We start from the raw sequence: 25503 nt of genomic DNA, 5'->3' as shown, positions 1-25503 counted from the left end.
CTGTAAGCCTCTCCTTAGGCGTAGGACCAGACTCACACTAAACAGTGCCTTCTTGCCTACCTCAGGTTTTTCTTAGCCCCAAGCTGAACTCTTAAGTTCCTACTCTGTACTCTCCCTAAAATGGAGTTTGGGCTCTTTGTGGAAGGGGAGATGTGTAGGAGGATTTTTGAAGGACCCTCAGACCCCTTCCCACCTATCCCCCACGCCTGAGGATCGTCATGGGTCGTTCTTTTCTCAGTTTCTTACCTGCTCTGGAGAGGAGAGACTGAACCAGGCCGTGGACATTATCCCCTGCCTTCTAGGGGCTGCTCCCCAATTCCTAATAATGGAAGAAGGCTCAGATAATAATAAGAAGGCTCAGACATGCTCAACTTTTCTCCTTTTCTCCTTTTGATCACAAACTGAAACAAAACTCCCTTGAAGGTTTGGACCTAGGACGGGAGGTGGACCAGAACAGCCCAGCCTGCCTTGGGCTATGTTCCCTGGGGTGGGGATGGGGTTGCGAGTACAGTATCAAGCTGAGTGAGCAGCACACACAAGGCCTAAATGGGGAGACCCGGCCGACAAGCCAGGAGTCAGAGGTTGTGGAGGCAACTGTATGTTGTATACCGTCTTTGGACTAGATCAGGACTTCGTTTCTCCTGAGCCAAACTTTTCCCTTTGTCGCGTTTTGTTTATTGCCGGGTGAAATGATCTGAGACCCCAGTGCTGAGGGAGCAGGATTCCTTGCTTCCCCTCTGAAGTTCTGGCATTTCGTTCACTCGGCACACCTTGCCTTCTATAGTGATCCCAGCATGAGCCAAGATGAGGAAGAAGAGCCTACCTTAGGCCGGTGTGTGGCCTCTCTGGTCACTTTTATACACGTATATATAGTCCTTATAGCCAAAAGCTGAGGTGCCAAGGATGGAACCCAAGTGGGCGGGCATCATACTCCCTTTTGGGGAAATGACAGTGGGGATGGGGAAGGGGTGTGTATCTCAGACCTTCCTGGAAGGTCACCAGATCCCAGGAAGAAAGGCTGAAACAGGACAGCTGGTAAGTGGTGGTGTTACTTCAGTCCACTGTCTCGAATTCAGTGCACTAGATAAGTGCGCTCCATCCTGGTCTTTCCCTCCTCTCAGTTCCTCAGCTGGTGACAAGGTCACACACTGTCACCTGCCTATGATCAAGATCATAGGAGAAGGCCCGCCTTACCTGTGCTCAGTGCCTTGGTTCTCAGGCCCAGCTTGTGGCCTCGGTGGCCATAGGGTTTGTGCAAAGCAGTTGAGGGTCCCTCTGAGGATGAGAGTGACCTGAGTCTGGTCCTCTGAACTTGAAAATACCGAGAATACTCGGTGCTGTTGTGCCCAAGAAGCAGGTGCAGAGAACTCATCTTCACCATTTGCTGTGAGGTCATAGCGTCACTCACGATCTAGCCATCTCACCACCATCTCTTAAGCCTGTCCAAACCTGGAGTCCTCTGACCAGACTTGAGGTGTGTTTGCCTTTCCATCCTGCTTTGGCCCCTTCAGTGTTCACACCCTCAGTCCTGGGAGGGGGCTGCTACTAAACAAAAGAAAGCCTGTTTCAGGAGGACCAAGGAGAGGCTGAGATTTGTGGGTCACAGGCCACATAGTCAACCTGCACACAGTGTTTGGCTGTGGTTGGCACAGTGTCTTAAGAAAACTTTAGCCAACTTTCAAATCTTGGGAGGCTGTATACAAATCTAGAATTCTGACTTGTCTCAAAAAAATGAGAAAACGTGCTGCCATTGCCCTCACACACATACTCGAGTGTACTACCACGTGGGAGAAACTGTAACATTTGCCTTTGAGACAGGACATAGCCCCCCATTTCACTGTGTTCCCACCAGCAGACAGGAAATGTAAAAGGCCTTGATCCACACACTTGGACATTTTGCTCATAATAGAGAAGTGTCTATATTCCATGTCTGCCGAGATGGAGAAAAAAAAAAAATGAGGGAGGCTGTATTTCTTTGTGGAAATGGACTGCTTTGCACCTCTGTGACCTTCCTAGCCCTGGCAGACATTTGAGTTTGCAGATCCCTGAGCTACATCATATGTTGTTTTGAGAGCTCACACTTAAGCGGGGAGGCAGAGTGTAAACCTTATTTTCATTGTGGGACAAGAAGGATCTTTTGAGAAGTCCACAGCAATGGCCAAGGTCCTAGACAAAGCCAGAGGTCCTTTGGTACAGTAACATCAATTCCTGCACTCGCATTCAATCTTTTGTATAAAATCCTTGTATATAAGTTGGGATAAACCAGCAGCGAGCCCAACTTGGTCTCTTAAAAACCATTTGATTCTCTCTAGACTTAGAGGTCAGGGGCAAGTTCTTAGCCGTGGCTTTGCAGTGACCACACCACAATTCAGTGGTAAAGATTTGAGCCCACTCTGGTTCAGGCCTGCTCAGTTCAGTAAGCCTTGATTGGCTCAAAAAATGGTATTATGTTTTATATTTGAGAAGGAGGGAAGCTTAGGAAAATACTCAAAAGCTAGTGATTCCCAAACAAGGATATGCACATAACAGGCTTTCTTAAATGGTGGGAACTCTTGTGTTGTGTGTGTGTGTGTGTGTGTGTGTGTGTGTGTGTGTGTGTGTTTAAGTTTATTTTGAGAGAAGAGAGAGAAAACTTCAGGCGGGTTCCGCACAGGGCTCGAATTCATGAACCATCAGATCGTGACCTGAGCCAAAGTCAAGTATCAGACACTTAACCGACTGAGCCGCCCAGGTACCCCTGGAAACTGTTTTTATCAAAAAGAGATAAAAGTTTTGTTCTTTGGACAATTTTTTCTTTTTGGTTTGTGAAAGCACTGGTGGTCTGTAATAGGTGAGACCTTTCTCATGGGCCCCTTGATTTAGATTCTCAAGTTCGTACTCTCTCAAAGAGGAGTGCAGCAGCCAGGAACATTCCCTGGGTGCCTGGAACCCCACAACAGAAAGTTCCAAAAGTTGTCTGGCAGCAGAGAGTGCCCAGACCACCTGGAACCTTCCAGAGCCTTCCAGAACATTCCATGTACTTTCAACCAGGGGGCTTAATGAAGTTTATTAACCATCCAACTCTAAGACTTTACCATGGCCCAGGACTGAGCCCACTCTACTCTGTCAGTATCTGTACCCGCCTGCCTCAAGTCTTTTGTGCTGAAGCTGAACACCAAAGAACCTCGTGCCGTACCCCTTCTAAAACTGAGTTTGAACCCTTTGAGGGAGGCAAGGGGTGTGTAAGACTTTTGAAAGACATCATCTAGTTCCCTTGTTAACACTCTTCCCCTCTCAGATCCTCCCTTGGGTCATTCCTGTTTCTACTTACCAGCCCTGGGGAGGGGAGGCTGAGCTACTAGGCTGCGGACATTAGCCCGTGCCTTCTAGAGGCTTCTCCCCAACTCACAATAGTGGAGGAGGATTCAGGCATGCCCAATCTTAGCTCCTTTTCTCCTTTTGGTTGCAAATGAACAACCCTGGAAGATGGACCAGGAATGGAAAGCCAAGACAAGGGGGGCCCACCTTGCCCTAGGCTGTGCTGAGAATGTGGCAGGTCTTCCAAAGTTGTTCAGTCTTCTGTCATCTCAGGCAGGTACCTGGTGGTTCCAGTGTTCCTCAGCCCCCAGCAGTTCAAGTGCTGGCAGCAAGGACAGTAGGGGAACCAAGGCCAGTGTGGGGTAGAGCTTCTCAAGTGGGCACTATCTGTGTGTGCTTTGGCTGGGCCCCTGGCAGGGATACCTCTGCCTGCCTGCACTTGAAGGGCTCTGGAAGGCTCAAATGAGCCAGTCCCTCCAGCCATTGCTTACATCTCTAAAACTCCCATCAAGCAGTCACTGGGGTACTGCTCACACATCTTTGTGGTTGGTCCTCATTCTTCCTGTGGTTTCCACCATTGGTCTTGACTCTGACCTCCAGCTCTACATCTCTAGCCCTTGGAGATTCAGAGGCTAACTGTCTCACTTGTAGCCAGATCCCTCAACTACTCATCATGGGATTTAGTCCCAATCCTCTTTCTCATCATACACACTAGGGGCATTCTAAGGAGACCAAAGGCGGTAGTTTGGTGGGTCGGTCCCTCTTACAGTGTAAAACTTCGGTGAAAAGCAGAGCCAACCCAATACTTTACTCTTTCTAGACAGTTCTATCCCTATTAACATGGACCAAGATCACACTCGCTTCTACAGCACTCTGCCCCCTCTTGTTTGCAGGACCTTCCATGCCTCCCTGCCAAACTTCATCTCATTAGACTTGTTAGACTTGACCTAAGCTGATCCACAGCCTGTTTCTGCTCTCCTAACTCCTTGTCCCACACTCATCAGCCAAGCTGGTCACCTAGTATTCACCCTGGCTGAAGACCAATACCTTCAGCCTTAGAGAAGCCCTCCATTCCTCAGCGGAGGTGGTCATCTGGCAGGCCAGAGCAGGAGCAGGCACCATCCTGACTGGGCTTACAGGCAGCCCAGGAGAAGAAGGTGCATACAGGTGAGGCGGTTGGGAGAACAGAGGTGGAGCAGAGTGTGCTTCTGGCCAGAAGTGCTGCGAAGTTAAGAGTTAGGAAAGACTCCCAGTCAGTAATCAGAGGAGGCTTCACGGAAGAGGCAGCAGCAGTGCTGGACCTGAAGGAGCTAGGCTTTTTGGACAGGCAGAAAGGAAGGGAGGGCATCTCAAGAGGAGGAAGCACAGGAACTCCGGTGTGGAGGCTGCAACGGCAGAGGCAGAGTGGCTGGTTGAGGGAGCAGAGACGAGTCGGGCAGCATCGTCATCCTCATCATCACATTTATTGACGGCCCCTGGGAGGTGGGGCTGGGGACAGAACATACAAAGACAAGGACCTGCCCTCAAAAAGGTTCCATTCTAAGGAGACGGGGACAGAAAAATACAGAATGGTCTTTCCTGGGGATGGCCCACTCTCATCTGTGCAGGTCAGGAGCCCCTGGCCTACCTTGCCCCAGCGACCGGAGCATGAGTGGGGCACAGAGTAGCCCCAGGGCCATGGTGTCCCCGGCCCCGCAGCTGGGGTCTGACCACCTGGCTCCTGGGCTGTGGGCCCCAGAACTGGGGAAAGGTAGGAGCAGGACGCGATGGAAGGCGCTCCCGCGCCCGTTGTGCCAGCCCAGTGGAGTGGTAGGGTGCTTCGGCCCCCCTGGGCAGGGTCCCCGGGGTGGGGGGGGGTGGGGGGGGAAGCAGGCACCTTTCCAGGCGCCCAGGCAGAAAGTCCTTTCACTGGGGCTGGCCCGTTACCCGGGAGGCCCCAGCCGGGGAAGAAAAAAAGGCAGAGTTTCCTCAGCGCCAGAGACACCCTGCCCACCCCACCTCCGGCCCGCTCTCTGGGCAACTTCCAGGTGACCCTCCTCCCCAGCTCAGCCTCCAGGGCCGGGGACTGCCTGAGGCCAGGGGGAGGGGCCTGCCCCTCCCCCCACCCAGGCAGTGGGGGAGGAGGAGGAGCCACGGATCAAGTTTCTCTGGGCCCCCCACCGGGGGGCCGTACGCCGGATCCTACCGGTGGGGGGGCTCCGGCTGCGAGGGCCGAGGGCTCAGCAGAGGGGCCGGGCCCAGGGGGCATCCGGGGGAGCCCTTCAGGGGGGGCACGGGGCGGGAGTCCAAGGGGGGCAGGCTCCGGGGCACTGCCGGCGGCCCCCGGGCGGCCCCGGTGGGCGGGACGGCCGCGGCGGGGAAGGGTCTGGGGGGGTCCGCGGCAGCGGTGGGCGCTGGCTGGGCAGACCGCTCCCGGCGCCGCAGCAGCTCCTGCAGCTTCTCCGCCTGGGTCCGCCGCAGGTGGGCCAGGGCGCGGCCGCGCTGGAAGGCGGGCAGGAAGGCCTCCAGGCTCTGCTCCCCCAGCAGCAGCTGCTCCATCTGCTCCTGGGGTGGGAGGGCCGGGCCCGTGTGAGAAGCGCACCCCCCCCCCCCCCCCCCGCCCCGAGACCGCCCTCCCTCCCTCCCTCCCCGAGTCTCTCCCAGGGGCCACCACCCCGCAGCTGGGAGAGCGCCCGAGTTGTGGCCTGGGCCTGCCTGGGGCTAGCTGAGGGACAGCGGACACATGTCCTCTACTCTCAAGCCTTGGTTTCCTCACTGTCACCAGACCTACTGGGCGGAAGAGGAGGCAGAATCAGAGATGGGGACACACTTAAACTTAGGTGTCTCTCATCTCAAGTCCAGGGCCAAGGCCCCTCCTCCCCTACCTCCTTCAACTCGGCACTGCGCTCCCAACCCGGCAAGCTTGGAGAAGTCTGTCCCAGCGACTCGGGGGACCCAGTCTACACTGTCCTACACTGAGACAGTCACAGGTGGGGAGAATGAGCCTTGCCGTCCAATGCGGACAGCAGTGTAGCGGGGCTCTCCTCGGGGCCAGGCACTCCAGGTGGGCTTCCTGGAGGAGGGGCTCTCAACCCTACCATGTAAGAATGAAGGGGGGGGGGTGATGATAGTTTGGGTCTCCCGCCCTGTCCCCAGGTGCAGCGGCCCCTCCCCTCACCTCAGCTTCCTGCTCAGCTTCTTCCAGCTCTGCCTGCAGCCAGCCCAATGCGCAGTGGGGGCTCCAGCGATGCATGCTCTCCTCTGAAGGCCACAGAGGGACCACAGTAAATAGCTCCTGCCTTCGGGACCCATGGCCTAGGACAGACAGGCCAGAGCCCCAGGGCCCGATCCTGACACTCACTGACCCTGTGTGTGACTCTATGCCTCTCGCTGGAGCCTCACTGTCCTTATCTGTGCACTGCCCATGGGATCAGTCTGTGAACCTCCCCCCCTCCCAGGGTTCTGTCCCCGTCCTAGTGCAAAAGAGGAAGCAGGGGCTGTGTTCCCTGGAGCACCCCAGGCCACTTTCCTTCCCCTACTCAGGGCCCCCAGTTCTACTCACTTACTGCTCACTTCCCCAACTCAGTCTTCCAGGAGGAGGACCCCTAAGCCTCGCCCAGGGAAGAGGTCTGCCCACGTCCTGCCCTTCAGAGCCTAGCACCTCCCCAAGGCCAACCAGCCTTGGGGATGGCCAGCTGCCCCCCCGCCACAGCCAGTTCTCCCAGATGTCCCTCACCCAGTCGCTGCAGCTTGTCCGCACAGCTCTCGGCCACCTCTCGAAGCTCCTGGTACTTGATGGCGAGGGCAGCCCGGCCCATCTCCAGGCGGGGCCGCAATGCCAGGTTCTCCTTGGCTAGCGCGTGGTTGGAGGCCAGGCATGCCTCGCGCTCCAGCTGCAGGCCCTGGAACTGCCGGCACAGAAGAACCAAGAGGCCCGCTCAGGGAATCTGCCCACGTCCACCTCCTGCCACCCCCGGGGGGAACAGGGCCCAAGGGCCAAGCCGGAGGCGCCTCAGCCTTCAGGATGGCGGACTAACAGGTGGAGGGACTGGGAGAGGCCTGGACGGAGCTTTGCCTTGAGGTCCCTCTCTGGGCCTCAGTTTCCTCTCACACAAAGTAGGCTAAAAACATCTACCTTGTGGGGTTGTTGTGAGACCAAGTGAGGAAAACGATGACCGCCTCCACAAATGTTAGTTAATTTTTAATTTTTCAATTAATATGTCTGCTCAGGTCCCTAAGGAGTCCCCCGCCCTCCTCTGTCCCATTTTCCATGCATGGGCAGCTTTCCTCTTATTCCAGGCCTTTGTCTGCTTCCTCCTCAGGTGTTTGTGCCGAAAACACTCCCCCCTGCTCTTACTCTCCAGAGGGATGTCTTGGCCCTGTCCCTGCATGATTCCCCCCTCAAGCCACCCTCTCTTTCCTTCGCACCCCTCCTTCTGCCCTCCAGTGGAATCCCCACACCCCAAGGAATACACACCCCCTTTTCCTCCCTGATCCCCAGCACCTGCTCCCAGCTTTCCTTCTCTTGCAGAAAGCAGACCCCCTTTCTCTCCTGGCTCTGGAGGATGCTTTTTCCTTCTGTTTCTCGGAGGGCCAAGCCCCCCTCCCTGCCCCTGGAGAACGCACTACCCTCCATCTGTCCCCTATAGGATGCACATGCCCCTCCTGTCTGCCTCCCTCCAACATACACTTTCCCTTTCTGCCCCCCACAGACAAGCAGCCCGGGCCTATCTCCTGTGAAATATACAACTTTCTCTTATGGTGGCCTATGGAATACACGCCTCAGCTTCCAGTACCCCTCCCCAGCGGAAGACACAAAGCCCCCTCTTGCACCCCTAGAATGCGGACGCCCTCCCAGAGGTCCCCCCAGGTGTCAAACAGGCCCCTAGTTCTCCCTCTAGAAGGCGCCTCCCCTTTTTGGCCCTACTGAACGTGGGTGTGCGAGACAGGGCCCCCCACAACACAGCCGCCCCCCGTCCCCGGAACACACCTCCCCGGAGCATCCGCTGGAGGACACGCCTCGCGGCCATCCCGGGGGTGCACGGGTGCCTCCCTGGGTCTCCGGCGCCCCACCCGCCCCAGGCCGGCTCCGGGCGCCCCCTCCCCCGGGGGCGACTCCGCGCGGCCCACTCGGACGTGCCAGGTTCCCGCGGCCCCGCGGCCCGGCCCGCGCGGCCCTTTGGTCGGTCGGTAGGTCCGGCAGGCCGCGGCCCGTCCCCCGCGCCCCCCGCCCGCGCCCCCCGCGCTACCTTCCTGCTGAGCCGCACGATCCGGTCCAGCTTGGGCTCATCCTGAAGCAGGTCCCGGAGCTGCCCGGTGCTGAGGATCCCAAAGCGCCCCGGGCTGCCGGGCTCCGGCCCCGCCCGCGCCGCCCGGGCCCGGTACATGCCGCCCGCCCGCGCCCCCAGCTCGGCTGCTGGCTCGGCCCGCTCGGCCCGCTCCGCCCCGGCTCCGCTCCGCTCCGCTCCGCTCCGGCTCCGGGATCCGGCTCTGGCTCCGGCCGGGCGCGCCGCTCAGCCGCCAGAGGGCGCCCCGCCCGCTCTTAAAGGGGCCGCGGCGCTGGGGCTGGGGGGGGGGCGGGAGGGGGCGGGAGGGGGCGGGCCGCACCCCTGGCTGCCGGGGCAGAGCCTCGCCTCCCGCACCCGCGATCTCCCGGCAAACCCATCCTCCTGCCGCCAGGCGAGTACCCGAGGCTTTTCTCTCCCCGCACCCCTGCTCCGGCCGGCATTCACCACGCCCCCCCAATCCACCCCTCCCCCTGGCGCGGACTCTCCCACCCCAGACGTTTACAGTTTGCGGGGCTATTTCACATCTCTCCCTTGGATCCTCACAACAATTTGCTGAGTTTGGCTGGGCGCCAGGAGCTTCTGCCCTGTTGCTAACTTGGGCAAGTCCTTTACCTCCCCAAGACTCAGTTTTCTCTTCTGTAAAATGGGGTGACGATACACCACGTGAAGATTAGAGCTAGTGAATGCTGAGTGTCTTATCTGTAGGAAGTGAATACCTAATGTGAGTGATGGTTATATTAGAGATGAGGAAACAGATGCACACAGATGATGTAATCTCCCCAAAGTCACATTACAGGTAAATGATAGACATTCTCCTCTCTTCCTGTCTGTGCAGTATAGTATGCACAGAGCACATGGTGCCTCTCTGTGCTGGGCACTGGGCTAAGCTCTGTGAGGGCCTGGTCTCTGCCCTCAGAGAGCTCACGGATTAAGGCAGAGTCACATTCTCAGCTTCCTTTAACGGCAGGTATCAACCACACGATGTCTTCCTTTGTGATTCCCATGTGATGCCAGAGGATGTCATGGACCTTATCTTCAGGAATAGGTTTGGCCAGTGCCATTGTCAGAAAACAGAGAGTAAGTCACTTGTCTAAAACCAAACCGCAGGGGCGCCAGGGTGGCTCAGTTGGTTAAGCGTCCTCTTGATTTTGACTCAGGTCATGATCTCACGGTTCATGGGTTTGAGCCCCGCTTAGAGCTCTATGCTGATGGCACAGAGCCTGCTTGGGATTCTTCCTCTCTCCCTCTCTCTCTCTCTCTCTCTCTCTCTCCCTCCCTCTAAATAAATAAATAAATGAACATTAAAAAAAATAAAACAGCAATGAACAAGCTTATTCCACCTCATCACACTAAGAAAGCACAGAGGTGGGACCAGGACAATCAGAAAACCTCACAGTGGTGGGGGGTGGGGAGGAAGGAGAGGACACCAGAAGAGGTGATGTTTGAGCAGGGTTTTGAGGGATGAATAGGAGTTCTGAAGCTCCCTATTTTCATAGGGAAAATAATGAAACCAAAGGGAAGCCCATAAGCCAAGGACTCTCCCAATCCAGCCAGAGCACATATCTCTACATGGTAGAGATATCTGAGAAGCAGATTGAAAACTGATGGAGCTGGGCGGGACAGGCTTATTGACAGACCACGACGACAATATTTCTTCCACACTTTAATGATAACTGAATTTGGTTTTCCCCTTCAAGACTCAGCTGGAACACCACCACCTCCAGGAAGCCCTCTCTGCCTCCCCAGCCTGGGACGCGTGCCCCTCTCTTCTGCGCTCCCACTGTCCCATCCCTGCTGTCCCTCCATCCTGGTCCTGGCCATTATCAGGAGCACCTCTACACCTGCCAGTTTCCTGGCTATGATCTCCCTGGTTCTGGCCTGCCTCCTCAGGACCCACCATTTCCATTAAGCTTCCGTGGTTCTCCTAGATACCCCCCTAGCTGGCCCTCCTTTGGGCCCTCCTACTCCGGGCTGCAGGACCTCTGCACTCTGGGAGGCGCTGGTAAGAGCTGATGGGAGACACCCACCCCGCTCCATTCCCCACCCTTTCTTGCCCACCCCCCTTTGTTCACCAGTCCCTCTGTTGAATGCCCCACAGCAGCAGCGCCTCCTGCCTCCCGTAAACCCTCCCCACACTCCTCGGACCCTCATACCTACTCCTACCTCTCTCGGCAGGGGAAGGGGGGGAGAGGGGAGGTAACTCTGCTGCCTGTCACCTGGAGAAGCTTCCGCCACTTTCTGCCTCACCTCTTTGGGCTTTCTCTGCATCGGCTCCGCAGGCAGCCCTTCCTTCCCTCCTGCCTCTGGGAAGAGCAGTCCCTCTGGTTCCAAAGCCAACCCAGGTACCTTTGCTATGGGTCTCACCTTCACCTGCCTCCTCTCAGATGCCCTGATCCAATCGAGTAGTTATGTCTCTCTTTCTGTCTCTGTCTCCTACATCTTTAATCTCTGTCTTTAGACTGGCACCTTACTTTCACTACCACCCCCAATATTTTGTTCTCTCTGTCTCTCTCTTTTTTTTTAAACATTTATTTATTTATTTATTTATTTATTTAAGAGAGATAGAGACAGAGTGCAAGTGGAGGAAAGACAGAGAGAGAGGGAGACACAAAATCCAAAGCAGGCTCCAGGCTCTGAGTTGTCAGTACAAAGCCCGATGCAGGGCTCGAACTCATGGATCATGACCCGAGCTGAAGTCAGACGCTCAACCGACCCTGCCACCCAGGCGCCCCATCGCCCCCAATATTTTGAAGTAACTTATGATAGACTGAATATTCGTGTCCCCCCGCCCCGCCCTAAAATTCATATGTCAAAGCCCTAACCCCCAGTGTGATGGTATTTGGAGGGGGGCTTCTGGGGATGATTAGGTTTAGACTAGGACATGAGCTTGGGGTCCCCATGATGGAATTAGTGTCTTTACAAGAAGGGGAGGAGAGACTAGAGTTCTTTCTCTGTCCACCATGTGAGGACCCAGCGGGAAGGTGGCCTTCTGCAAGCCAGGAAGAGGGCTCTCCCCGGAAGCCCGATCTGTGGTACTTACTTTGATCTTGGACTACCCAGACTCCAGAATTACGAGAAATAAAAGTCTATTGTTGAAGCCACTTGGTCTGTGACACTTTATTTTGGCAGCCCAAGCAGACTAAGACGTCCCCTCCATACTTCATTCCCTGCGTCCATTTCCTCACCCTCCTAGTTCCTCGACTCAGTCTGACCTCACCCCCCTCTCACCACTTGGAAGTCACTGGTCTGAGCCAAGGTCATCGACCACCTTCGTAATTACCGCCAGGGCTGTTCTTTTTCACATTCACCACCATTGACCACCATCTCTTTTTTTTTTTTTTTTTTTAATTTTTTTTCAACGTTTTTTATTTATTTTTGGGACAGAGAGAGACAGAGCATGAACGGGGGAGGGGCAGAGAGAGAGGGAGACACAGAATCCGAAACAGGCTCCAGGCTCCGAGCCATCAGCCCAGAGCCTGACGCGGGGCTCGAACTCACGGACCGCGAGATCGTGACCTGGCTGAAGTCGGACGCTTAACCGACTGCGCCACCCAGGCGCCCCGACCACCATCTCTTTCTTGACCACATTGCAGTCAGACCCCAGACATTCCATAGCCATTGGGCGACAACAATTAAAACGTCAGATAACATCAAGCGTTGGTGAGGATGGGAAGCAACAGGAATGCTCGTGTCCTGCCAGCGGGAGAGAGAATTATTGGCTCCAAGAGCATTCTGGCAAGCTCGCCATTCAAAGATCCCCGTAGCACGTCCCTGCCATGTTGGACAGCATAGTGCCCCCCAAAGATGTCCACAGCCTAAACCCTAGAAACTGAATATGTTATCTCACAAGGCAAAAGGGACTTTGCAGATGTGATTAAATTAAGGATCTTGAGACGGGGGTGGGCCAATGTAATCACAAAGGTCCTTATAAAGGGGAGGCGGGGGTGGGGGGTAAGAATTAGAGGAGCTGGTAACGGAAACAGAGGGCCAGAGTCAGGCATCTGAAGACACTGCGTCACTGGTTTTGAAGACGAAGGAAGAAGCCACGAGATACAGAATGAAAGCCTCTAGAAGCTGGAAAAGGAAATGAAATGCATCTTCCCCTCCAGACTCTGGAGGGAGCATGACCCAGCTGACACCTTGACTTCAGCCCAGTGAAACCCATTTTGGACTCGTGAGTCCAGAACCGTAAGATAATATCGTGTTGTTTCGAGGCACTAATTAGGTAATTTGTTGTAGCTGCAAAAGGAAACTAAAGCAAACTCCTAGGAATTTGGGGAACGGGAATGTTCACAGTGGCCCTAACTTGTAAGAACGGAAAACTGGAAACAACCCAAACGTCCAACCCCAGAAGAACGGCAAAGGAACTGGTGAGCCTTTGTACACGCACCCCTTTGCCCTAGACACCAAATACAGGAGCAAATCATAGTGCACACGACCCTTTGGGTGAATCCCACAAACAGCACTAATTGAGAAAAGGCAACCTGGGGAGGGTTCATCAAGTGTAATGCTGTTTACACAAAGTTTAGAAACAGGCGAAAGTATGGGGCGACTGGGTGGCTCAGTCGGTTAAGCGTCCGACTTCGGCTCACGTCATGATCTCACCGTTCGTGGGCTCGAGCCCCGTGTCGGGCTCTGTGCCGACAGCTCGGAGCCTGGAGCCTGCTTTGGATTCTGTGTGTGTGTGTGTGTGTGTGTGTGTGTGTGTGTGTGTGTGTCTGCCCCTCCCCCACTCATTCTCTGTCTCTCAACAATGAACAAACATTTTAAAAAATTTAAAGAAAAGAAACAAACAGAATTAAACTTCATAATGCTTGGAGATATATACAAAGGAAAAGCATGGGAACAATAAATACCAAATTCTGGAGCATGGCTGTCTGGCAGAAAAAGGTTGCAGTCAGGGAGGGACCAAGGGAAGTTCAATGGCATTGATAGGTAGTTCAATTTCTTTCTTTCTTTCTTCTTTCTTTCTTTCTTTTTTTTTAATTTTTTTTAACGTTTTTTATTTATTTTTGAGACAGGGAGAGACAGAGCATGAACAGGGGAGGGTCAGAGAGAGGGAGACACAGAATCTAAAACAGGCTCCAGGCTCCGAGCTGTCAGCACAGAGCCTGACGTGGGGCTCAAACTCATGGACCGTGAGATCACGACCTGAGCCGAAGTCGGCCGCTTAACCAACTGAGCCACCCAGGCGCCCCTCTTTCTTTCTTTTTTAATTGAAAGAGAGAGAGAGAACAAGGAGGGGAGGGGCAGAGAGAGTGGAGCAGAGGACCTGAAGTGGGCTCTGTGCTGACACCAGAGAGCCCAATGCGGGGCTCGAACCCACAAACCGTGAGATCATGACCTGAGCTCAAGTTGGACGCTTAACCGACTGAGCCACCCAGGCACCCTGATCGTTTGATTTCTTAAGCTGGTCGTGGTACACAGGTATGCACAGTGTTATTCTTTATATTTTTAGTAAGTCTGAAAACTTTGATATAAAATTAATAATTTTTAAGGTCTATTTTTAGACTTTACCTTTGGAGTCAGACAGACCTGGATCCCTTTCTGAGTTCTGCTACTTCCTGTGTGACCAAGAGTAAATTCCTTAATTCCTTGAGCCTCAATTATAGTATCTGTAAAATGGGTAGTTGAAGGGTGTGACTTGATGTAAGTGTCTTGCATGAAGCCTGACATGTGTTTCTCTTTCTGGAAATGCTCCCTTGGTTTTAATTTATGGAGCACCTACTATCTGCCCAGGACGTCCAGGGGCTGACCCTACAAATGGGACCCTTCATCTTCTCCCTGGTTCAATTTTTAAATTCATTATTCGCCAGGCGCGCCTGGGGGGCTCTGTTGGTTAAGCGTCCAACTTCGGCTCAGGTCACAGTCTCATGGTTCATGAGTTCGAGCCCCGTATCAGGCTCTCTGCTGTCAGGACAGAGCCTGCTTTAGATCCTCTGTCCCCCTCTCTCTCTGCTTTCCCTTAAAGTAGAAAAGTAGTAAAGAAAGCTCTCTCTTTCTCTTAAAGATAAGTAAACATTAAAAAAAATAAATTCATTATTCTCCAAAAATCCAATCGCTACCCCTTAAAAAAAAAAGCTCTATTGAGATATAATTCATATGCAATATAATTCAACAATTTAAATTCTACAATTCAGTGCTTTGGGGTACATTCAGGGTTGTGCAACCTTCGGTACAATTTTACAACATTTCCAACACTGCAAAAAGAAACTCTGTACCCATTAGCAGTCACTCCCCATTCCTGCCCCAATCCTGGCCTCACCACCAGCCCCAGCATGAGGCAATCACTAATCTACTTATTCTATAGATTTGCCAATTCCGGGCATTTCATACTAATGGAATCCTGTAAGATGGGGTGTTTTGTGGCTGACTTCTTTCATTTCACATCATGTTTTCTTTTTTCTTTTTAATGTTTTCTTTTTTTATTTTTGAGACAGAGAGCACAAGCGGGGGAAGGGCAGAGACGGAGAGAAGGACAGAGGATCCTAAGCGGGCTCTGTGCTGACAACAGCGAGCCCGATGCGGGGCTCGAACCCATGAACCATGAGATCATGAGGTCATGAGCTGAGCTGAAGTCCTACGCTCCACCGAATGAGCCATCCAGGCACCCCCCATTTTAATCATTTTTAGGTACACACTTTGTGACACTAAACACATTCACGCTGCTCAGGGACCATCACAACCATCCATCTCCAGAATGTGTTGATCTTCCCAAACTGAAACTGTATATCCATTGAATACTATTTCCCCCTTAGGTCGGATCCTGATACCTACCTACTATTCTATTTTCTGTCTCCATGAATCTGACTACTCTCGGAACCTCGTACAAGTGGAATCAGACAGTATTTGTCCTTTCGTGACTAGTTGATTTCACTGAGCGGAATCTCTCCAAGATGCATCCATGTTGTAGCATGTGACAGGATTTTCATCCCTTTTAAGGCTGAATAATATTCCACCGTACATGTGGTGTTTAACTTGTTTCTCCATCAGTCGATGAACATTGGGTTGTTTTCACTTTTGGGCTCTTATGAACAATGCTGCTGCGAACATTCGCACGAGTGTTTTTGTGACCTGGGTTTTTTTTTTCCTCTGGGTTATGGACCAATGAGTGGGTACATGATAACTTCGTGTCTAACCTTTCTGAGGGAAGGCCAGACCATTTCCCAAAGCAGCTGCACCTCCCTACACTTGCACTAACGATGTAGGCAGGGTCTGATGTCTTCACCAATACTGTTATTATCCACCTTTCTTGTCACAACTCTTCTGGGGCATCTGGGTGGCTCAGTGGGTTCAGCCTCCAACTCTTGGTCTCAACTCAGGTCTTGATCTCAGAGTCCTGAGTTCAGGCCCCGTGTGGGGCTCCGCGCTGGGCATGAAGCCTACTTATAAATAAATAAACAAACAAATAAATAAATATCCTAGTGGATGTAAAGTGGAATCTCACGATTTTGATTTGCATTTCTCTGATGGCTAATAATGTTGAGCATCTTTTCATGTACTGTTGGACATTTTTAAAAAAAGTTTATTTCTTGGGACGCCCGGGTGGCTCAGTCGGTTAAGCGTCTGGCTTCAGCTCAGATGGTGATCTCATGTTCATGGGTTCGAGTCCCGTGTCCAGCTCTGTGCTGACACCTCAGAGCCTAGAGCCTGCTTTGGATTTGTGTCTCCCTCTCTCTCTCTCTGCCCCTCATCCTCTCGCTCTCTCTCAAAAATAAACATTAAGAAAATTTTTAATAAAATAAAATAAAAAAGCTTATTTCTTTATTTAAGTAATTTCTACCCCCAACATGGGACTTAAACTCACAACCCTGAGTTCAAGGGTCATTGTGCTCTTCTGACTAAACCAGCCAGGCACCCCACTATTGGTCACTTTTATGTCTTCATTAGAGAAATGTCTCTTCAGATCCTTCGCTAATTTTTTACTTGGGTATTTGCCTTTTTATTTTGCAGTTGTAAGAGTTCTTTATATAGTCTGGAAAGTAGTCTTTCATCAGATATACAGTTTGCACTTTTCTCTCATTCTGTAGGTTGTCTTTTCACACTCTTGATGGTGTCCTTTGAAGCACAAAAGTTTTTATTTTTTTTTTATTTTATTATTTTTGAGGAAGGCAGGGGCATTTATTTCTTCCTGTGTCCCCCGTGGGAAGCCTTCACCCGGGGTCCACCTGCCCAACACCACTGGGCGCTTATTTCCTGCCAACAGGCACGAGAGTTTTTATTTTGATGAAGTCCAATTTATCTATTTTTTTCTTCTGCTACTTGAGCTTTGACATCATATTGACGAAACCATTTCCCAACTGAAGATCATGAAGACTGGGGCTCCTGGGGCTCCTGGGTGGCTCAGTCAGTTAAGTGCCCAACTTCAGCTCAGGTCATGATCTCGAGGTTTGGGAGTTTGAGCCCCGAGTCAGGCTCTGTGCTGACGGCTCGGAGCCCGGAGCCTGCCTCGGATTCTGTGTCTGCCTCTCTCTCTGCCCCTCCCCTGCTCACATTCTGTCTCTCTCTCAAAAATAAATAAACGTGAAAAAAATAACTTTACTGAGGTGTAACTTCTGCAAAATAAGCTGCACATATTTTTTAAAGTTTATTTATCTGAGAGAGAGAGAGAGAGAGAGAGAGCAAGCTAGGGAAGAGCAGAGAGAGGGAGAGAGAGAATCCCAAGCAGGCTCCACACTGTCAGAGAGGAGCCCAATGCAGAGCTTGAACTCCAGAAATGCAAGATCATGACCTGACCCAAAGTTGGACGCTTAACCAACTCAGCCACCCAGGCACCCCAAGCTGCACGTATTTTAAAGTGTACAATTTGATGAGCTTTGGCTTGTGAAACTATCCTCAAAATCAAAGCAATGGGGGCGCCTGGGTGGCTCAGTCGATTGAGCGTCCAACTCTTGATTTCAGCTCAGGTCATGATCCCATGGCTGTGGGATTGAGCCCTGAGTCAGGCTCTGCACTGAACATGGACCCTGCTTGAGATTCTCTTTCTCTTTCTCTCTACCCCTCTCCCCCGTTTGTGGTCCCTCTCTCTCAAAAATAAACTTAAAAGAAACCACGGCAATGAACATATCCAACCCCCCTAAAAGATCATTTATGCTCTTCTGTGATTTCTCCCTCCAGCCTCTCCCCTACCCTTCAGCCAGATAACCCCTGATCTGGTTAGTGACCAGATCCCTGGCACTACTGATTAGTCTCCATTTTCCAGAATTTTATATAAATGGAATCGTATGGTGTATGCTATTTTTTTTTTTTTTTTTTTTGGTGTGTGGCTTCTTTCACTCATAATAGCTATTTTGATATTCATCCACTCTGTTGCATTTATCTGTTAGAGTTTGTTCCTTCTTATTGCAGGATGGTATTTCACCATGTGGATATATCATAATTTGTTTATCCATCTGTTGATGGACATGTGGGCTGTTTCCAGTGTGAGACTTTTACAAGCAAAGCTGCTATGAACATTTGTGTACAAGTCTGTGTATGGACCTATTCCTTTATTTCTCTTATCTAAATACCTAGGAGTGATGTGGCCGGGTCAGATAGGAGGCACCCATTTAACCTTTTAAGAAAACCCCAGGGGCGCCTGGGTGGCTCAGTCAGTTAAGCGTCCGACTTCGGCTCAGGTCATGATCTCACGGTCTGTGAGTTTGAGCCCCGCGTCGGGCTCTGTGCTGACTGCTCCGAGACCGGAGCCTGTTTCGGATTCTGTGTCTCCCTGTCTCTCTGCCCCTCCCCTGTTCACGCTCTGTCTCTCCCTCTCTCTCAAAAGTTAAACATTAAAATTTTTTTAAATAAATAAATGAACATTAAAAGAGAGAAAAGAAAGAAAGTGAAGGCTCTGACTTCAGCCATCTCTTCTTAGGGCTGCACAGGATGCCCTCCTGCATTTTGATGATGCTCCCACCGGCTCAGGATAAGGCCCACAGGAGGCAGCAATACAGGCTGAAGAGACAGGCAGCGTCCTCAGAGATCCCCGTCTGCCTCATGGGAGGCGCAGACATGACCTGCCATCCTGAAGACAACAGCCTAGTGGACGTCACCCCCTGGCGACCTTTCAAAGCAGTATCTTCCCATTCTGCCCGGTCAGTCTCCACTGCACACCCTTATTTGGTTTAGGGGGTCGGCATCCTGCCGGCCAGCGAGGCTCAAACCAGGAAATCTTGCAGCTGTTCCCAGATCTTCTTGGTGCAATTCTGATGACCCTTACAAACATGCTCTTTTGTTTCAGGTCCTGCTCGGGGGGCTGGATCCAGAGTTGAAGGAGAGCCCAAGCCCTCTGGAGAAGCACACCCAGAAATCACGGTGACAACCTGTCCCTTCAGTCTGGTGAGTCTGCCATCCACCTCCCCTGGTCGGTCACATGTTCGGGCCCAGCTCAGGCAGGCCTGCCACCCCCGGGCTAAGTCACCCACCCCCACGAAGCCTCCAGTCTCCTCCCCCTCCCAGTGCTTCCCTCTAGCTGCAGCCCCAGTAAAGCCCCCCCACCTTCTGCCTTTGCTCACCATCCTTCCATGGCTCCCTGCTCTCTCTCAGCTGGTCTTCATTTCTTTGTGTGACATCTGTGTTCCTCCATGATTCTCTCCCTCTTTCTTTTCCCCAATCTCGTACTCGACCCAGAGACCCTTTTCCAGTCGAGCCAGATGCCTGACAATTCCCCAACCTTATGCTGCATTTCCACATCTCTCCTGCTTTTGGCCAAGGTGTCCCTCCACCATGGATGCCTTCCCCCACCCCCACCCCCCACACGCCTTCTCCTAAAGCTGTAGAAGAACTGACCCGTCCTTCTTGACCTAGAACACACCCCCTCCTCCAAAGGCGGAATCAGCCTTTCCTTCCCAGCATTCCTTCCTCATGCCAACTTGACCTGTTATTAAAGACCCATCTATTCCCCACCTGTTAGCCTTAGGGGTCCCCTGAGAGCCGGAACAACATTCATGTCCTCTTTCCAGCAAAGGATCTATTTATTACACAGCAGGTGCAGAGTCGGGGCACCTGGGCTCAGACTCCAGTTCTGCCACCTACCACTGATCTGAACCTCCTTGCACCTCTGTTCCCTCATCTGTAAAACCGGGAGAAGACACCCACCCCATCTGGCCATTGAAGGGATTCAATGAGTTAACCCACATAAAGGCCTTAAGAGGTGTAGGCGGGACCCTGGTAAGTAGTCAATGCTTGGCGAACATTAGCCAGAAATGGTAATGATTTGTTGAGTTGAAATGAAACCCTGCCCTCGTTCTAGAGAATTTTCATATGAAGAGGGAGATACTTTCTGTTGATCTTCAGGAGACTTTCTTAAATAAGGACACCCCCCCACCCCACCCATGCCTCCCCAGCTTCCATTAAAGGAGAGTAGCCACTCAACAGAAGCTGTCGAAATCATCTCCTCTCTTTCTTAGCTTCAAACTAACCATGAACATCTTCCTCCTTCAGGAAGCCTTCCAGGATTGGATTCCTTCAAGGAACTTCTTTCTTCTACCTTTCTGTGATGTGAAGGCCCAGGACCATCGCCATCCCCTTGCCCTGCTTCCTATCTTACACAGGAGGAAACAGGCACAGGGAGGAGAGAGAGGTCAGGAGGGGATAGGCGTTCTGGAAGGGCCAAGGGCTCCGTGAGGGTGGAGGGGTATGTGTGTGTGTGTGTGTGTGTGTGTGTGTGTGTGAGAGAGAGAGAGAGAGAGAGAGAGAGAGAGAGAGAATGAGAGAAGGGGGCAGGCTGCTCAGGGAGGAGGGGAGGAGAAGAGAGCCCAGGGAAGGGGTGGGGGGGCTTGGTGAGGTCCAGGTGAGGAAGTGGGTGAGTGGGCTTAGAAGGCCAGTGGACTCAGGATAAGGCCGGTAGAACCAGGGGCGGGAATGAAGGGGGTTCGGTGAGCCAGATGGGAGCTCAACAGAGACAGGGAATTCAGGAGCCAGGATGAGGTTCCCAGAGGGGCTGGGGCTCAGGGAGGTGACTGCAGCGTCCCAGGCTCTGCCTCTGTCCACCTGGGCCATGGTCCCATACCTGTGGCTCCTCCTTCTCAAACCCAGCCAGCGGTTTGGGAGCCTGGCACCAAGCCCTCCGGGAGAGGGGGGTTAAAGGTGAGAGGGCACGAGTCGGTCTCAGACGGGGATTGACAGGCGCCTGGGCCCGTGGCCCAGGCCCACGGCTGTGCCACAGGCCGCCAGACGGGTGAGCGGCTGCCACCCACGTGCTAAGGAGAGAAGGAGGCACCGGAACAAGGGGCAAAGGACACCCCGAACGGGCGGGGGCCGAGCAGTGCCCGCGTCCACACCCGCTGCTAAAAGCCGGGCGCAGGGCGTAGCGCACAGAGCCCTCTGCCGCCGGCGCAGAGAAGACGCGGCGGCTGCTGTCGGCGGCGGCTCAGGAGCATCCTGCGTGCGCCCCTAAGGCTCCCGCTCCCCAGACGCCGCCGGAGGAGGAGACCCTGCGGGCGTGGCCCACCCTACCCGCAGATCGCTCGGAATCCAGGTGAGGGGTGTGGAGGAGATCAGGTGGGTGCAGGTGCATAGCCCAAGGGGAGTCAGATCCTCCCCTAGGCTGGACCTCAGTCCCCGCACCTGTTCAATGGGGGAGGGCCACCGGTTCAGCTCTGCTGGGCTGGTGGGGTCAATACTCTTGTGTACTTGCCCTGGCTCAGCTGCCAGGAGAAGGAGGCAAGCTCAGACCCCAGAGAGGGCTTAGGATCAAGAATCTGAGAATTCATCCTGCCTGTTCTTCCAGGAGCAGAGGGTGAAGTGCACACGGGTTCCCACAGCCTCCTGGGCTCCCACCAGCTGGGGAAGGATTGAACGGTGCTCTGGGGACTCTTCATAGAGGTGACTGTGGGGCCAGGGAAGCAGGAGGGAGGGCCTTCTCTGTTACACCCTCTGCCCAAGACAGGTGTGGGTGCCAGGAGAGAAGCCGGTTCCAGGTGGGATCACAGCAGCAAGGACTCAGAGCTCCCCCCCGGCTGGGCAGGGAGAAGCCAGATGTTACCGTGGGGCAGGGAAGCCACATGGATTCATGGCCACCAGACTTCTAGCCAACAGGTAGGGGCTAGGGAAATGGCAAAGGGCACTCCTCCTGGTCTGGCCCAGGAAGGCCAGGGCTCCCTTCGGCCTCCCAGCCACCCTACCCCCACCTCCGTGTCTCCTGAGGTCACCCTGGTGGGCAAAGAAGCCAGGGTCAGGCCTGGGTTGGGTTTAGGAGCTTTGAGTTCTTGTCTGTGTCTGGCTGTGTGACGTTGGGTCCATTACTTCCTTTCTCTGGGCCTGGCTCTCCCTCTGTGACATGGGGAGGCTTGTTCCTGGGACGCTGGAGGGGAGATAGGGATAGGATTAAATGGGACACCGGGATGCTTTGGAGGACAGGGAGGCCCACTCCAAGCAAGGTCCTTGTGGTCCTTCACAAAGAGGATGATGTCCCAGGGTCAGCTGGATCAGGTGTTGGGTGGGGCCAGGGACCTGGCCCAGGCCTCCATCTTGTCCAGGTGAGTTTCCTTCTGTTCTCTGCACGTGGCCTGCCCATCTCCTGCCCAGACCGGCAGATCCAGGGGGAGGACAACTGGGGCCTGGGGATCTCAGGCCTGGGAACATGGGCAGGAAGGCTCAGCTCCTTAGCCCCAGGGCAGGGCTAGCTCCTGGAGGAGGGGGAAGATTCCCGCTGAGGAGCTCTGTGCTGTGGCAACCAGGATCCTCCCTCTCTTGAGAGGGCCATCCTTCTGGGTGCACCCAGGAAGGACACGATCTACCCCAGGCCAGGGCTCAGTTTGGAATCGCGCTCAGGGCTCAGGGTGGGATCAGGACTCAACCTGGGCCCAGGTGAGGGGGCCAGGGCCAGGGACACACCTGGGTTCTTGGAATGTTGTCAACGAAATCGTCCGGCCTGTGTGTGAGTAGCACTGGTGGAGGTGATGTTTGTAAACTGAGGTAGAAGGCGCAATGGGCTTTGAGGAACTGCAGGGTGGGACGGAGGGAGAGGGGCTGTGCTCTTGAGGCTCCTGTGGACTACACCTGCCCAGAGCCCACTTCTTCCCTTTGGGCAGAAGCCATACCTGGAGCCTCCCTCTGAGGCTGCCCTTGACTCTGCTGCTGGCTCTGTGAGGGGCAAAGGCAGGTGGAGACTGGGCTGAGAGAGGCCTTCATCAGCACAATTCTCACTCCCTGTTCAGGGCTGACAAAGGGGTTTGGGCTCAGATGTGAGGCAGGGAAGGAAGGAAAGGGGGGCTCCCTCAGGCCTAGGGTCGCTTGGAAGGGGGAAGGAGGGACTGAAATTTGCTGGACACCTACTACGTGCCAGGCACCGTGCAGGGATTTTCTGTCACTGTTTCCTTCTTCCCGATAACCTGAGAGGGAAAGGATATCGTGCCCACTTTATAGATGAGGAAACAGAAGTCAAAGCACCAGCTCAAGGTCACACAGCCTGGAAATGACGGGGCTGGGCTTCAAAACAAGCCACCCTGATTCCAAAGCCCTGATTTCTGCTCCCACTGTTACCTCTGCCTCGTCCCCTGTCACCTTCTGGGCCTCACCCTGTGCATCCGTTGACACTGATGCTGACACCGTCGAGAGCAGCTGTGGGCAAGCGTGTGTGTTGCATCCGGAGAGCAGCACACATCGGGGGGTGTACTCGTGGATGCTCGTGGGTGTCCACATGGTCTGCACCCCGCTCCCCACCTCCCCGCTGGACTTTCCTGCCCTTGAGCTTCAGGAGCAAGGCAGCTCACATTTGCCTTTTCTCTTAGAGGTGGGCTAAGCTGATCTTGTGTAGGGGGTCCCCAACAGGGCAGGAGGAAACCAAACATTCCCAGGGCAGGGTCTGGCACTGATAAATAGGTGACGCATCCCTCCAGCTGGCCCCGAGATGTGGGGGCAGGCTGGCTGGCATGTAAGCCGGCCTGTGACAGTCTGCTCCATCCTGACCAGAATCCCCAGGTCTCCCTAGTGCTGGGTAGCTCTGGGAGTCACGTCAGCTCTTGTCCCACACAGCCCCATCAGCCACGTGACTCTGGATGAGAGGTATGCCTCCCTAGGACCCCTTTCTGTGTCAGTCCAGGGACCCGACGCCCTCATGGGGCCCATGTGACTCCCTGAGCTCCTTAGCAGTGGGAAGCCCGGGGATTCTGGGCAGGGCAGACCTGACTGTCCCTTCCCACGGCTGATTTGAGAAGTCGTTTTCCATCCTCAAGTCCCCTGGTGGAGGCTGTCCCCCCATGGCCCGTCTCATAGCATCTGGTTCTTTCTCTAACACCGTACTCAGAGGTATTGGTTAGGAAGGAAAGAAAAAAGGAAGGACAGGGGTGGGAGAGGAAAAGAGGGAAGGAGAAAGGAAATCCACACTCGTGTGCCTACCACTGGCTCTTACATATTTCATTTGATTCTGCCAACAACCCCGTAAGGTGAATTTAACATCAATTTCCCACACCCATTTTAAATGTTTATTTACTTGTTTTTGAGATCGAGAGACAGAGAGCGTGAGTGGAGGAGGGGCAGAGAGAAAGGGAGAGAGAATCCCAAGCAAGCTCTGTGCTATCAGGGCAGAGTCCTATGTAGGGCTCAAACTCATGAACCTATAAGATCTTTACCTAAGCCAAGATCAAGAGTCGGACACTTAACCAACTGAGCTACCCAGGCACCCCCTTCACACCCATTTTAAAGTGAGAAACCAGTGCTCAAAGCCCATGACACCACTCTTTCCTTGTATGGAGCACCCTCAGAGAGGAGCCCAGGGTCACACACAGGGGCAAATTTGAGCACCACAGTCCACACCCTGCCCCCATGCCTCTGTGCCAGGGAGCCCTGGATGGCAGGGGCATCATCTGACCTGGATGCTGAGGGGTCTGTGGGACCAGGGGGGCTCCAGCCTTGATGATAATCCCCTCCCCTCCAAGGCACTCCCCATTCTACTCTCTTGGAGCTGACTCTGAACAACCAGGCACAGACCCACCCTGGCACACTGGGGTGGCCAGAAATGCCACAGGTACAAAGAAGGAGACTGTACTGCAAGGCGCACCTGCTCTCCAGCCCTCTGTTTTCTCATCTGTAGAATGGGTAGACTAACACAGTGTTACCTGTTCTACTTCTTCTGGAACTCCAGAAGTTCAGTGTGGAGGGGTCGGAGCTGGGAGGCAGGAGACCTGGCTCGGTCACTAATGTGACATGCACCGGGTAGCCTGACGCAAGCCGCTGCTCCAAAGGAGCCCCTCCAAGTCACATGAGCCCGTTGCCCTTGCTGATTTCTACATCTTATTCCAATTTGCATGTGCCAAACTTCCAAGTAGCAGATGTGAGTCCTGAGCAGTGTATGTTTAGTCCTTCTCCTGTGTTTCTGGCACACAGCTCCTAAAACCCTTGGAATCTCCAGAGCTATGAGTGTCTTTTGCATGCTAATGAGATGCCTGGTGGCTGGTGGCCCCTAATAGTTTCAGGATGGAAGTTGGTCACCAGGGAGATCAAGGTGGGATGAGAGAGTTGGAACTTTCAGCCCCACCCCCCCCATCTCTCAGGAGGGGAATGGGGCTGAAGACTGAGTTCACTTGCCAATAACCAAAATCATGCCTGCCTAATGAATTTCCATTAAAAACTCCTCAACGAAGGGGTTGGTGAACACATCCAGGTGCTGGGAGGGTGGTGCACCTGGAGAGGGCATGGAAACCCCATGTGCCCCCCGCCCTCCATACCTTGCCCCGTGCCTGTCTTCCACATTTGGCTTTCCTGGGTTGTATCCTTTATGATAAAATGGTAAAATGTAAGCAAAGTGCTTTCCTGAGTTCTGTGAGCCTTTCTAGCAAATTGGAAAAACCTGAACAAGGCGTGCTGAGATTCCCCTGATTTATAGCTGGTCGGTCAGAAGTACAAGTGTTAACCCAGACTTGTGGTTGGTGTCTGAAATGGAGACGGTCTTAACGGGACTGACCCCTTAACTTGTGGGGTTGGATGCTAACTCCCGGGAGATAGTGTCAGAAGGGAA

At 53.5% G+C, this 25503-nt stretch overlaps 2 protein-coding genes across 3 annotated transcripts in view; one reads left to right on the top strand and one right to left on the bottom strand.

The window, feature by feature from the left end:
• Positions 1-4646: 4646 nt before the first annotated feature.
• VPS37D (VPS37D subunit of ESCRT-I) lies at positions 4647-8777 on the bottom strand. 2 transcript variants are annotated; one of them, XM_060649192.3, is made up of 4 exons: positions 8526-8771; positions 7013-7184; positions 6455-6537; positions 4721-5841 (listed from the first exon to the last, which is right to left on the bottom strand). In XM_060649192.3, exons 1-4 carry the CDS (start codon positions 8661-8663, stop codon positions 5479-5481), a joined length of 756 nt encoding a protein of 251 aa, XP_060505175.1. In that variant the 5' UTR covers positions 8664-8771; the 3' UTR covers positions 4721-5478. The 2 variants fall into 2 exon arrangements, with proteins under 2 accessions (XP_060505176.1, XP_060505175.1); XM_060649193.3 differs by lacking the exon at positions 6455-6537 and having other exon boundaries at positions 4647-5841; positions 8526-8777.
• Positions 8778-21463: 12686 nt separating this feature from the next.
• MLXIPL (MLX interacting protein like) overlaps positions 21464-25503 on the top strand; it is a 31589-nt gene continuing 27549 nt past the window's right edge. Inside the window, exon 1 of the mRNA XM_060649202.3 lies at positions 21464-21584. Within this exon, the coding sequence (XP_060505185.1) occupies positions 21559-21584 (26 nt within the window). The 5' untranslated portion in view covers positions 21464-21558. The remainder of the gene's footprint in view (positions 21585-25503) is intronic.

Source organism: Panthera onca, chromosome E3, assembly GCF_046562875.1.
Source record: "Panthera onca isolate mPanOnc1 chromosome E3, mPanOnc1 haplotype 2, whole genome shotgun sequence".
NCBI lineage: Eukaryota > Metazoa > Chordata > Mammalia > Carnivora > Felidae > Panthera > Panthera onca.
This window is presented reverse-complemented; position numbering and strand designations above follow the sequence as displayed.